The 14808-nt window shown below is 45.4% G+C and overlaps 1 protein-coding gene and 1 non-coding gene across 3 annotated transcripts in view; one reads left to right on the top strand and one right to left on the bottom strand.

The window, feature by feature from the left end:
- The window catches only part of GRAMD2B (GRAM domain containing 2B), a 120495-nt gene that overhangs the window by 15621 nt on the left and 90066 nt on the right, over positions 1-14808 (bottom strand). For both annotated transcript variants that reach the window (XM_025923471.2, XM_086705198.1), the window contains exons 2-6: positions 13286-13405; positions 9961-10072; positions 7038-7104; positions 6001-6104; positions 173-268 (exon numbers count right to left, since the gene is read on the bottom strand). In XM_025923471.2, the coding sequence (XP_025779256.1) occupies positions 173-268; positions 6001-6104; positions 7038-7104; positions 9961-10072; positions 13286-13405 (499 nt within the window). The remainder of the gene's footprint in view (positions 1-172; positions 269-6000; positions 6105-7037; positions 7105-9960; positions 10073-13285; positions 13406-14808) is intronic.
- Positions 1265-1369, top strand: LOC112861793 (U6 spliceosomal RNA). Its single transcript, XR_003223690.1, has one exon. It is a non-coding gene; the product is annotated as a U6 spliceosomal RNA (small nuclear RNA).

Genomic DNA, 14808 nt, shown 5'->3' on the forward strand with positions numbered 1-14808 from the left:
AAGCTGGGAAAGAATTTTTTTTTTTTTTTTGACCTTGATCAAGCAAGTCTAATGAAGTCAGCAGAAAATGCAAAATTGTCAACAAGTGTGTGAGAACAAAGTTCCTTGTGAGGGGAAACAACACTACAGAAATAGGACAAAGGAAAGGCACCTTGCTCTGAGGCGTACTCACCCGGTCTGTGACTGTCGCTATAATCAGGGCATTTGGCACCAGAAGGGCAGTTTTGGTTTTCTTTATTAGGGTGACGGAGAAAGCCGGAATAGAGATCTGAAACAGAGTCAGTGAGTTAATACGGGTTCAGGCTTCATAGGACAGGACTTCAAATCGTCATATTCAAGGGAAAAATTTTTTAAAGTTTAACTAAGAAATCAAAACCAGCAGTAAGCTCTCCAGCCTCCAAGAAGAAAAACCAGTCTCCTCAAAGTTCTGTTTACACAGCCAGAGGGCAAATGTACATCATCAGTTCTACTTCAGGGCTTGGTGGGAAACCTTCATCTTGAAACAAGGGAATGCATGCAAAGAAGCACAGTCATTTTAAAGACAGGCCCAAGGCTCTAAAGCAGTTATGTGGACATCCACTTGGGGTTAATCTCCGCATACACCGCTCTCCTACATCCTGAGGCACATGCGGGTAGGGAAACACTGAATAGCACTGGGAGACACAAAGCCTGGGACGTGAATTCTCAGCTCAGTTCTGAAAAAAGAAAACCTTGTTTTAAATGAACCTGGAGGCCAGAAAGGGGAGCTCTTGTGCCCCCACCTCTGGCCCTCAGTTGCAGACTCCAACAGGAAGAAGCCACCCCCCCCTTTAGTACTCACACCAGCTGGAAGAATTTCTCCTTGCCCAACAACAAGCTCAGCCAATAAGAAAATACATCTGATCCCGTGAGAAGCCCTGAATTCTCACTTCCCTCCAATGGGCTTGTGTTCAGAGCAACCCTTCCCAACTTCCTCCTTTTCTCTGTAATTTAACTTTCCCTCCTTTGATCTCCAGACTTGCCTATGATTTGCCACAGCCTGCATGTCTCAAAGTGCTATTCCTAAATAAACCCATTTTGCTGATAAAACAACTGGCTGTTTTACTTTTAAGGTCCACGCTATCTATGTGACCTACTCAACCTTGAAAGCTACCCTTTCTAAGCCTCAGTCTCCTGATGTGTAAAATGGAGATAATCTTACCTTTCCCCAGGATTTTCTGTTGATTAAATGAGATAATATATGGAAAATGCCTAGCACTCATTAAGAAACTCACTCATTGTACTCGCTTAGGAAGCCTGTGCACAGACTAAAATTAGAACAATACAGAGAAGATTAGCATGGCCCCTGCACATGGATGATGTGAAAATTCATGAAGTGGTCCATATTAAAAAAAAAAAAAAAAAGTCATTTCCTCATTTGTCTCCTAAAAAAAGATTGGGTAAAATAAAAGAACTCTAACTTCTTTTCTGGTTCAAACAATCGAGAATTAAAACAATGACAAATGGGGGCGCCTGGGTGGCGCAGTCGGTTAAGCGTCCGACTTCAGCCAGGTCACGATCTCGCGGTCCGTGAGTTCGAGCCCCGCGTCAGGCTCTGGGCTGATGGCTCAGAGCCTGGAGCCTGTTTCCATATCTGTGTCTCCCTCTCTCTCTGCCCCTCCCCCGTTCGTGCTGTGTCTCTCTCTGTCCCCCAAAAAAATAAACGTTGAAAAAAAAAAAAATTAAAAAAAAAAAAACAATGACAAATGAAGTGGCTACCATTTATTGCCTCCTAGTCACCAAATGAGAATGTCATCAAATTGTGACAGTCCTGGGAAGGAGTTAATCTTTTAAAAAAAATTTTTTTAGGTTTATTTTTATTTTTGAGAGACAGTGAGAGAGCAAGCAGGGGAGGGACAGAGAGGGGGGACAGAGCATCTGAAGCAGTGAGTCCGATGTGGGGCTCGAACTCACCAACTGTGAGATCATGACCTGAGCTGAAATCAAGAGTCAGATGCTTAACTGACTGAGCTACCCAGGGACCCCAGGAAGGAGATATTCTAAGACATAAGGAAATGTGTTTCAAGAGGTATGTGACTTGCCCAAGGTCATAAATGTAACAGGTTACAAAGATGAACCAATCTGATCCAAGATGTGCGTTGTTTTTCATACAATGTACTACATGCATGGACCAGATACTATAAAGACCAGATGTTCCTGATACTTTTATGTTATATCCCTCCAACCCACTTTGGATTCACAGAGAAATGGATAATATCCCTTTGATCCTGGAAAACAGAGTAACACACATCCATGGCAAAATGACCTGACTCCCTCCACGGGTACACACACACACATGTACATTTTGTAAAAATGCTTTGCATATTCTAAAAGAGAACAAGGTCAGTGGGGGGAGAGGAGGGCCTTAGGTTAGTACTGCCAACTTGAAGGAAGAAAAAAGAGCTTTTAATTCTGAATACTTACATTCCCATATTTAGGCTTATGAGATGGAAATGTTCTATTCCTCAAAGTTCCAGATAGGAAGACTATGGAAGAAGGAGAGGCTAATCTTTTTTAAGTTTATTTATTTATTTTGAGAGAGAGAAACAGAGAGAGAGAGAGAGAAGCAGAGAGAATCCCAAGCAGGCTCCACACAGCGCAGAGCCCAATGCGGGGCTCAAGCTCACAAATTGTGAGATCATGACCTGAGCCCAAATCAAGAGTTGGATGCTTAACTGACTGAGCCACCCGGGCGCCCCGAGGGGCTAATCTTTTTAAAAAAAATTTTTTTTTTCAACGTTTTTATTTATTTTTGGGACAGAGAGAGACAGAGCATGAACGGGGGAGGGGCAGAGAGAGAGGGAGACACAGAATCGGAAACAGGCTCCAGGCTCCGAGCCACCAGCCCAGAGCCCGACGCGGGGCTCGAACTCACGGACCGCGAGATCGTGACCTGGCTGAAGTCGGACGCTTAACCGACTGCGCCACCCAGGCGCCCCATCGAGGGGCTAATCTTAATGAGACATTTGCTAACAAGTATTTTGCTAAAGAACTCTACCCTCTAAAATTTTGAAGAATGAGATGACTCCTACATTTTAAGTTGGGATACCAAGATGGATGAGGATATAAAAGTGAATCTAATTTTGTTTCTGAGTAGTGACACAAACACACAGAAACTAGGGGCTATAAATTTGGGTATCTTCATAACCTAGGGCATGGAACACTTTAACAAGGAGTTTTCAACCAACCGCTTCTTAAGTATAAAATGACAGCCAGATCACATTTGAGAAATAAAGCATCAATCACTTTTCCGTTTGGGCCTAGATGGAATCTTATACGTGCATTTAATGTTACCAGCATCTGAAAATACTGCCAGAATGATCAAAAGGTCCTGATTACATTTATTAATATTTTTCCAGGGGAGGGTGCCTAGAAAATGTCTCTTCCTAGAGTGCACTGTTTGGTTGACTTTAGTTCATATTGGAAGGTGTTGGAGCCAGTAAGGAAAGTCTGCCCCAGATCTGAGGACCCAATCTCCCTGACACCATCCTCAGAGGGGAAGAAACGTACAAATCACTCTCATGGTTCGTATTTCCCACCTCCTGGTAATTTCCAGTCTCTTGTCTCTTAGAGTAGCTGTAGCACATCCAAAAGACCCACTACCTGGTATTGTCCCTATCACTCTTTTTGTCGTGAGGGCATATCCTTCGCCAGTGTCAGGGCGACACGACCATCCAGCCAAATTAGGACTTCGTAAAAATAAGCTTAACTCTCCAGGGCGGTAGCAGCCCCAAGAGTCTGACAGATGGCACATCGCTTCATGTTCAAGGCATGTGTTTCCACAACTGTGACAACAACAGTGTACAGCCAGCCATTTACATTTGGTCACGTGCCTTCCCAAATAGCATCCCCCAAATAACCCGGGGAACTGGTGTCCCCATTCCATTCGTCTGGACAGTGTGTCTCAGGGAAACTGAGTCATTTAAATGGCACCACTCAGCTAAGAGGCAGAACTGGTCCTCCTCCCACAGGACGTCTGCCTGACACGATTTTTTTTTTTTTAATGTGTATTTATTTATTTTGAGAGAGAGAGAGAGAGAGTGTGTGTGAGCAGGGGAGGGGCAGAGACAGAGGGAGAGAGAGAATCCCAAGCAGGCTCTATGTTGTCAGCACAGAGCCCAGTGCGGGGCTTGAACTCACGAACTGTGAGATCATGACCTAAGCCAAAATCAAGAGTCAGACACTTAACTGACTGAGCCACCTAGGTGCCCCTGACAGGATGCTTTTGATTAAAAAAAAAAAAAAAAAAAAAAAGTCTTAGGAGCAGAACAGAGAGACAGTACAAGCAGGCCTTTCATGCCAAACTACCCAGAAATGGCCCTAGTATTGAATGTATTGTCCATATAAGCCTTATGGTGGTCCTCTGAGGCAAGTAGTATATGTGCCTTCTGGCGCAGAGGAGGAAGCTAAGGCCTAGCGAGGCTAACTCACTAGGTCACAATCACACGCCAAGGGAGATGTGTAGCCAGGACTTGAACTCATTCATGGTTTGTGAGTTCGAGCGCTGCATTGGGCTCTGTGCTGACAGTGCGGAGCCTGATTGGGATTCTCTCTCTGCCCCTCCCCTGCTCCCCCGCTCATGCGCACTCTCTCCCTCTCAAAATAAATAAGTAAACTTAAAAAACAAACAAGAATTCCCCCATCCCTTCCATCCTTTAACAAAGACTAAGTCTTTGTTCACTAATGTCTCTAGACGCGCTGCTTTCATCAGAGAGGCTGGCTCTGTCTGAATTCCTGAGAATTAGCCTATCACGCTGAACAGCAGATCACTGCTACCCAATCAATCCCTTCCCTACTCCATGAACAAGTTCTTATAAATGAGAAATCTAGAAATACAGTGGAGCACTGCTTAATCGTGCTTTGTGTGATACTGATTCGGGTAATAGTGTTTACCAAAGTATGTGTATCTAAACACGACTCTTTATGATTTGGGAACAACATTAAAATAACACGTCTGACCTGAAGAGTGGTGTGCTAGTCTGTTGACCCAACACCAGCAAAATGGAGAATTTCCATTGTATTTGTGATGTGGTCACTGTCTAAAAGCCTGACAGGGGCTTTAGGGAGACTATTTAAATAAAATCTATCTACCACTCAAAACAAAAGGTTTTCAGTCAGCGACTTCATGGATATAAAAGCTGCTTATTTATAATCATGAATCAGAATGATTCAAAACTCATTAGGTCACACGACCCTAAGAAGGTGTATCTCTGACTCCTCGCTGTGGTGGCCTGAATGGTGTGACATCGCCGGTCAAAGGGACAGAATGTCAGTGGGATGGAATTATCTTTTTCCTTCTTATGACACAGCCCCAAGGTCTTTGCTTAGAAGCGCATGGGGAAAACTGCCATTTCCTTCAAGCTATCCTCCTTAATAGCTCACGTGTCTTGGGCCTGTCCTCCCCCACATCTGTTTTATGAGAAGGACAAGTTGTCCGTTGTGGTCCACTGGGGATGGTGGGTGTTTGACTCTCCCAGACCAGGCCGTAAATGTTTCAGTTCCTGCTCATGTGGTGCTGGTGATGCTACAAAGTGAGCTCTAATCACTAGCTTATTGATAGGCTTGTTTTTCTACGTGTCTCTGACTGGTAACTGATATGTACACGGTGCAAAAATCATTATTTATTTAAGAAAAGGTCTTGGGTGTAATATATGTCTTTGAAACAAATTATGGCACACTCTCCAAATGAATAGCTGTAAGAGGTCTCTGGTGACATCTGGGTAAAAAGGCGTCAGCATAGGGTTGTGGGAGAGATATATGTGTATAGAGAAATACATCGAGAGTGGTCTTTAGGGGAAAAGGGAACTTGGTGTCATTTAGAGGCATTTAGAAACTAATATTAGGAACAACGATGAAGGAAATAAACATATAAGGGTATGATAACAATACAAATATTTATAAACACTGTTACATTGAAAATGACTGATATTCACAATATATAATAAAGTGCATAGCTTTGTTTTAAAAAAAACTTATACTAACCTTAGTGTCTTTTCCGAACACCTTGGAATGAAAACAAATCCAGTTTTCTGATACGAAGAGCTTCCCCTGGTATAATATCTCTTTCTGTAGAGCACACGTAAAACCTGGGAAAATATATACAGGTATAAGAGCATTTAGAGTTTCCATGTAAAATAAAAATTGTGTATGTATGTTGGGGACTCAGGATTGGCAGAGGCAATACACTCGTACTCAAAAGATCTGTCACTTCGTTGTCAGTCATCTTTAGTGGAATAAAGATATGGGGAAGAGGGTTTGTGTTTAACTCCAAAGCCTTACCCACAGGAGTACAACAATCAAAATGGCAAGACAAGGCTATCATTGCAAATAAGAGTTCAAGAATGGAGTTTCAAAATGTCCTCTACTTAGGAAGGTATGTCGGCCTGTGCTAATGTCGGCAGTCCTGCCCCTCCTTCCCTGGGACTGTCACTAACGACTCCTTTTGAAGTGGATGATCTCACTGTGGGAAGCGCATGTGACCCACATGTTTGGCCATCATGAGAGGCATCCTGCCTCAACATCTGTATCCTGGAAGCTAGAATGGAACCTTGGTCTTAATGGACCTAAGAGGAGCTGAGTAGGTCCTAACTGGCGTGCTGGATAAGATGTTCTGGTGTGATAATCACGCCCAGTACAGCTCAGGGACGGACACGTGTCTGCACATGAGAATCTGTGTTTCCCTTCTGCCTTCTTCTAGTGGCCTCTCTTCCTCCAGCCTTGTTATCTGAAATCTCAGGACAGCCCAAATGTAGTGCACTGCAGCAGTGAATACAGAAGGTGAGGAGATCATTCCGGAATCATCTTGGAGGGTTCCCTGTCGTGTGGAGGGATTCAGTTTCCCATTCTACTCTCTCATCTTTCAAGATGCTTGAGGAAAGCTGAATGAAGCTGCCATCACCGTTACATCATAACTTTCGAACCCACGTTCCCCTTGGTGATCCTGTTCCCAGACAGAGCCCGCTTTCTCTCCCCCAGCCAACTAGCGTATTTTCAAAACAGTCAAACAGGTCAGAACTTACTCTGCCTCAATGGTTCTTCGGTTGGGACATCAAGAAACAGCTTGTGGAAGTGCATGTTTGCCTTATACTACAAGGAGAACACAACACAGGCGTCACCGCTGGCATTTCTTGGCATAACATCACCAATTTTAACTTCAACGTAAATTACGTAACAGATTTCCCCTCCCTTCACAGAATATCTTTAGGAACTCCTTGTCTCTGATCGAACAGTCTTCGACACAACCCCTCAAAGACGGCAGGGCACAAAGGTTTCATTTTCCAACAAGATAGTGACTTGCTGGTTGGAAAGACACGTGAAATCATGCTGCAGCCTTGTGCCAAGGTGGCTGGCCAAGGACGTTCCTAATAAATGTCACGAAGGGATCTCACCAGGGAAGGTAGGAGATCCTAGGACACTAAAGATCCAAGTACTCTTGGAGGACAGCAGTGGTTAAGAGCTCAGATAAACCTAGTTCAAGTCTTGGCTACATGTCCCCTTTGGTGTGTGACTGTGACCTAGTGAGTTAGCTTTGCTGGGCCTCAGTTTCCTCCTCTGTGCCAGAAGGCACATATACTACCTGTCTCAGGACCGCCATAAGGCTTAAACGGACAATACATCCAAAAGACCCACTACCTGGTATTGTCCCTATCACTCTTTTTGTCGTGAGGGCATATCCTTAGCCAGTGTCAGGGCGACACGACCATCCAGCCAAATTAGGACTTCGTAAAAATAAGCTTAACTCTCCAGGGCGGTAGCAGCCCCAAGAGTCTGACAGATGGCACATCGCTTCATGTTCAAGGCATGTGTTTCCACAACTGTGACAACAACAATGTACAGCCAGCCATTTACATTTGGTCACGTGCCTTCCCAAATAGCATCCCCCAAATAACCTGGGGAACTGGTGTCCCCATTCCATTCGTCTGGACAGTGTGCCTCAGGGAAACTGAGTCATTTAAATGGCACCACTCAGCTAAGAGGCAGAACTGGTCCTCCTTCCACAGGACCTCTGGCTGACAGGATTTTTTTTTTTTTTTAATGTGTATTTATTTATTTTGAGAGAGAGAGAGACAGAGAGCATGAGCAGGGGAGGGGCAGAGACACAGGGAGAGAGAGAATCCCTAGCAGGCTCTATGTTGTCAGTACAGAGCCCAGCGCGGGGCTTGAACTCACAAATTCTGAGATCATGACCTGAGCCGAAATTAAGTCGCACACTTAACTGACTGAGCCACTCAGGCGCTCTCTGACAGGATGCTTTTGATAAAAAAAAAAAGTCTTATGAGCAGAACAGACAGTACAAGCAGGCCCTTCATGCCAAACCATGCAGAATTGGCCCAAGATCGCCATAAGGAAGAGCTTTAGAAAGGTCCTACAGGCGATCGATGGGGCCCCACAAGTCAGCTATTTTATAAATGCCTCATGTAAAGTAGGTTATCTCATGCTGCTTCCTAAAAGTACATTTTGCATCCAGAAAGTTACCCGGATTAAAGCGAGGTATTCCAACGAGGCTTTCCGGAGATTCTTTTTTTCTTTTTTAATGGCTACAGTGAGCATTGGTTGCATGAGTTGATTTAAAAGTAACCTGGGCCAAGGGGTGCCTGGGTGGCTCAGGTGGTTATTTGTTCGACTTCTGCTAAGGTCATTATCTCCTGGTTCGTGGATTTGAGCCCTCTGTTGGGCTCTGTGCTGACAGCTCAGACCCTGGAGCCTGCTTCGGATTCTGTGTCTCCCTCTCTTTCTGCCCCTCCCTTGCTTGCGATCTGTCTGTCTGCCTCAAAAATGAAAGCGTTTAAGAAAAATAACCTGAGCCAAAAAATCCAAAAAACAACCTGGAACATGAAGTCTTCACAAATGTGAATGTAATAAACGGAAAAAAAAAAAAAAGAAAGAAAGAAAGAAAAAAAAAGCCAGTGGAAATGATGTACATTAAAAGGGACAGATAGGGGTGCCTGGGTGGCTTGGTCGGTTGGGCTCAGGTCATGATCTCACGGTCTGTGAGTTCGAGCCCCGCGTCAGGCTCTGTGCTGACAGCTCGGAGCCTGGAGCCTGCTTCAGATTCTGTGTCTCCCTCTCTCTCTGCCCCTCCCCTGCTCATGCTCTGTCTCTCTCTGTCTCAAAAATAAAAACATTAAAAAAAAAAAAAAAAAAAGGGACAGATAAATCCATTATTTGGCTCCTGACTGGATTCATTTGGGTGGGTGGGGGGCAAAAAACATTGATGCAGGCAATGACTACTGGAAGACTGTGGAATTCTGAAATGGATTTTATAGGAGTAATATTTTTGTGTATTTACTATTCAGTTAAATTTCTTGTGTGTGCCAATGGGTTTTTTGTTCTCCTTCTTAGGAAACACATATTCGAGTATTTAGCGGGGTGGGGGGGGGGAGTGTTAAAAAACAACCTCAAACTACTGGTCCCAGTAAGTATGCCACACTCCATGACACAGGACTGGGCTTAGTTACCTATCGGGGTGGGTTTTAGAGCGGAACTGAACTGCTTCTGGAGGAGAATCGTGATGGTCCACAGGTTTTCCTCTTCAGTGGGAAGCTGGGTTGCCTTCCATTCACACAGGTGCTGTATCACACTCTTTCATTTTGATGCAAGGGCATCACAACTCTCTTAATCGTTAGGCGAGCTAATTATCTTGGCTGGTTTTTAGACCAGCACATGACCACATAGGTCCCTGCTCTTGGGGCACTTGTCAGAGTTAGGGGTCATGGTATGCAACTCACCGCCACCCGGGATATACCGGAAGGTCAGTGGGGAAATATGAAACTGATTAACAGTCGGCCGAAGGATCTGCATCCTGTTCTGTGTTCCAGATTCTCTACTATCTGCCTACGAGAGTCGTGAATGGCAGGAAGATACACATTTGGGTCCTTCCTTTCCCTTGGCTCTAGGGGTCCCCCCATCCTCTGATCAGTGCAGTCCGCATTCCCAAGTTACCTGGCTGGAAGACGAAGACTTCTTCCTGTCCATCTTAGATTCATTTTTGCTTTCTGTTTTACAGTCGTTCTTATCACTTGCTAAAGAGGCACCATCAAAACTGGATTTTGACCTGAGCAAAGAGAACCCAGGGAGTCTGTAAGATGAATTGTTTAATGCTACTCATTAATCCTATTGTAATAAATCTTGATTAGCATGCCATCTCACAAGAAAACCTGACATTTGTTTTGTTTTGTTTTTCTGGACACCAGTGATCACTCCTAATACTCTAAGAGCATTTACACAGCATAGTGTGTGGGAGACTGGGATGGTTTCACAGGGCCACAACCTCAATCTGCAGAAACGCAGACTTCTAGAAGGGAGAAATACAAACTGAATTGTGAAGGTAATTATACCATCTCAAAGGATTTTAAGCAGTAAAAGTACTGTAGGCAAATTATTAAACAAAACTGCAGCTATAATTCGATCAAAGAATATTTTCGTTTCAGAATTCTATTAATATTTAACATGGGTTAAATGAGTAGGGCATTGTATTAAAGGCCTAGAGGGACACAAGACGGTCTTTTTCCTTAAGAAGCCTGTGAATGCATCCAACATCTTTTTTCTAAGGCAGTACAAGACGTAGCGCCCAATAATAATACATAGCACAGCTATTAGGAGGAGGTATAGACACCCTAAGTTCAGAAGGAGGTAAGAGGAGATTGACAGCACAACGCAGGTTTAATACACTGAGCCTCAGAGGATAAGCAGGAGTTGGGTATAAGGAAAAGAGAAACAAAACATCCCAGAGTGGGAAAACAGTAGAAGTGAAATCAGGATAAAAATGAAGACCACGTTGGAAAGTCAAGTTTTCCTTTGTTCTACTAAGGACAGAGGTCAGAGCTCCAGTATTTGTTTCTAAGGTGATTCTAGTCCTGGCTCTTCATTTGAGTAGGTGTGTGAATTTGCACATATCTTCAACCTGACAAACAGAATCATTCTCAAGTGGAATGCATGTATGGTTTTCAGAGATGTATATAAAAACCACTTTTATGATACAAGTATGTATTTTTTTTTCATTTTGGGGAAAAATGGCACATGAAATCCATGATCCTACAGTATGATTCCTTAGAAAGAGGCTCAGTTAAAATGAGTATTTGGTTCGGGGCGCCTGGGTGGCTCAGTCGGTTGAGCGTCCGACTTCGGCTCAGGTCATGATCTCACGGTCCGTGAGTTCCAACCCCGCGTCGGGCTCTGTGCTGACGGCTCAGAGCCTGGAGCCTGTTTCCGATTCTGTGTCTCCCTCTCTCTCTGACCCTCCCCCATTCATGCTCTGTCTCTCTCTGTCTCAAAAATAAATAAACGTTAAAAAAATTTTTTTTTTTAAATGAGTATTTGGTTCAAAGCAGAGTTAAGAATCTTGCGTAATTCAGGTGGTACAAGGGTGTGACTGAGAGACAGAAATGACTGCAGTTAAGACTTCAGACTCTGGGTTTCTCAGCCCTGAAAAGATGGGCCAAATGATATTCCAAGCTGCTGCCAGCCACAACAGTTTGGGTCCATGATGCTCTAACCACAGGTGAAATACCTCTCATTGATTCCAGGTGTCAGATTTGGATTTAGCTACTGGCCACTGAACCTATTTGCAGATACAAATGACTTTGGAATTCTAGGGGTTACTTTTTTTTTTTGAAATTATGAGTAAACATTTGTAGTCAAAAATAATTTTCACAAATGGCAATTTACCTATTAGTATACCATCCACTAATCCGAATTAATTACCTCGACTGATTCACACTAGTAAATGTTAATGGAATCATCAAGGCAACGATCAGACCTTCTGAAGGACTGTAAGCAAATTCTGACAGGCAAGGCCGATGTATCCCTGACGAACTCAAGAGGCACAAGCAGAAGGGGCTTGTGTGCACAGCACTGGTCTCTGGGGAAGGGGTGGAAGGGGCGCTTATTTATATGGCATTGGTATCTTTCTGTCTACCCTGTTACTCTCTCATCTCACAGGTCACTATGCGCAGGACCGGAAGTCGAGTGCAGAATGAAAATGTAGGGCCTCTTATTCAAGAATTAGGAATTTCCAGACAGCGAGAGCAGAGCATTACATCAAGCGTGGGGCTCTTTGCAACTGCACAGATGACACACCCACACCATTTGACAGACATGCCCTCATGATGAGTGTATTATTCTCACCCAAAGCCTGGGGGAGGCAGAGAAAAAGCCACAGTGTTTTTAAAGCGCCTGCTGGAGCCAGTCAGTAATGGTGAGAGATACAAGAAACGACATGCTTTGTGCGTTTGCCCGAGCCTCATTTGCTGAGTGAGGCAAGGTGCTCTGACAGCAAACAGCTATGGAAAGAAGCGCTGAAAGTGAGATGTGTCCAAACAGCCATGCAGAGCTGGTGAAGAGAGAAGTGGAAGGGGCAGGAAAGAAAAATGTGGGGGAGAGAGAAGACTTAGGCTTGGTCTTGAGTGAAGGAAGGATGTGGAGAGAGGGAATGGGCTGTGTAGCCAGGAAGGAAGGGAAAGGCAGGAGTTATTTAATTATCCTTTAGCAGAGGCCCGAAGACCCAGAAGGTACAGTTCTGACAGTTCCAGTAACAGAGACATGAGCAATCGCTCCACCACTCAGTACAGACCCCTGGCTACATGCACCGTTAACTGACCACTGAAATGATCATTCTCTGATGAGGGCACAAAAACAACTCTGAGCTCCTACTTCTTCCTTGCATGTGAGAAAAAGCATGTAACGAAGAGTCTCTGAGAGTGACAGGGACCGCGCCTCATCTCAAAACTGCCTGTTCCCTTCTAGGCTCACGACCAAACTGACGCTGGACCCACCAGCACCGGCCCCAAGAAACGGACATGCACACCCTGTCCGGGGATCCCAGGCAGGGCTCCCCCTCCGCTTTTTCGTGGCTGCCAGGAAAGCGAGACAGGTGTGCACACGCACAGGCAGAGCAGATACTCCAACCTGGGCGGGCCGCACCAGCACCCCGGCCAGCCTTTCCAGGTGCCGTATCAACCTATGCCAGGCAATGGGCTATCCTGGCTTTATCACTCAGCGAGATCAGTCCTTGAAGAGAGGGGCAGGTGTTCTGCAGTAGGTTGGGGCAGGAAGGAGAAAGTAAGCTGCCAGAAAGGGATGAGAAAGGAAGGCATGCATCCGTGCCGAGACTGAGGAAAACCACCCCACTTCTTTCTCAGGGGGTTATCTGGTTACAGTGGATCCTCACTTGTGACAACTGCCATTGAACTAGAAACATCAGCTCCTCCCAGCCACCCCTCCTCCCCAAAGGCCCCAAAGAACCAAGAGTCAACGTGAGGACACTCACCGCAAGGAAATGATTCTCTTCTGGTCTGGGGACTCAGCCTCGCAGGACGGGGTAGGGGACTGGGCTGTTGGCGACCTGCAGATCTTCTTTTTCTCCTCCAAACCATTCTCAGCCTCTGAGCTGGAGAAGAGAGAAAAACGCTTCACCTTAGACATCCGGGGAAGGGGGACATGTGGAAGGAAAAACGATGAGAAAACCTTGCTTTCTGGAGAGGGGAATGATGTTCAAGCCCCACAACAGGCTGAAGTCAGCGTGGACAGCTGTGCGCTTTCCAGATCTCCGTTCTGAAGCCTCTCAGCTGGTGCCTCAAGGGCAGGAGCTCCAGGTCCTGCCTGCTGCTGCAGGTAAACATCCGACTTTGTGGGGACTTGGTGGCTGCCGGGCGTGCGCAAGAGGGCCCCACGCTGCCCAGCTCTGCCCGGCTAGCATGCTGAGGCGACAGATCACCTGGAGTCTGGGAGGGCCCCTGCACACATGTGCACAGCACACAGGCTCACAGCCAGCTGTGAGCCTTTCTGCTGGGAGCCCCCGCCCCTTTGTCTGCATTTCCCTTAACACCCAATGTTGTAGTTATATAGGTCCCATTTTGGGTTGTTGATGTTTTAACCAAGGACCTCTCTAAGCAATTTCCAGTCTAATCTACACCACCACCCAGGCTGGGTAGGAATTATTACTCCCAGATTACAGATCTGGAATCTGAGGCTCTCACTTATCAACTTGGCCAAGTTCACAGAATCAGAATGGTTCTGAGTTGGGAGGCCTCTGGGTCCACACTCACCCTCCTATTCTCTAACTCTTCTCCCTGCCATCTACCCCCCTCCCCCAGTCACTGGTCCATCCATCTAGCCCCCTTATTAGCTCTTTAGTGTGAGAGCTCCAGGGCAGTGTGAGGATCTTATTGCCTTTTATACTGATCACATAGTCTAGGTGAGTGCTGGTATATAATGACGATCACTAGGCTTTTAGGGCTGACCTTGGTAAAAGAAGGACTAGAGGCAAAAGCAAGTCAGGATGGTTTGCATGCTGAACCACAAACCAGTGGAGGTAATGAGTGTGGTGGATACAGGAGTTGAGTTCCCTCAATGTTAGGGACTGGGGACACCAATTCCAATACGAGCAAGAGGAGAGAAAGGAAGGCGGGAAGGCACATACACAGTGTTTTAATTTCCATGGAGCAGACCTTCTTTGGTGTCAGTCTGCAAAGCACAGGATTCACAAGACAGATTTCTGAGAATGTGAGAACGCCACGGTGGCTGAACAGAAAGGGAAAATACTAAGGTAGCGTCGCTATGATCGTTCGGCTAATTTTAATCCCCATTCACCACCTATTTGGTGTCTTCACCTGCAGATGACCGCACAGGCAGGAAATGTCACCGGTTAGTTGAAGTTTTGTGGTTGCTTGCTTAAGACCCTTTTCACAGTATTTGAGGTTGCCAGCCCATACCAGTAACACTGCTGTAGTGTCAACATCAACACCAAGGGTATTTGACAAGGTATCCAATGGGCAATCCCTACATATGGTG

The sequence above is a fragment of the Puma concolor genome, chromosome A1 (genome assembly GCF_028749965.1).
Source record: "Puma concolor isolate L17-30 chromosome A1, mPumCon1.1.hap2, whole genome shotgun sequence".
Lineage (NCBI taxonomy): Eukaryota > Metazoa > Chordata > Mammalia > Carnivora > Felidae > Puma > Puma concolor.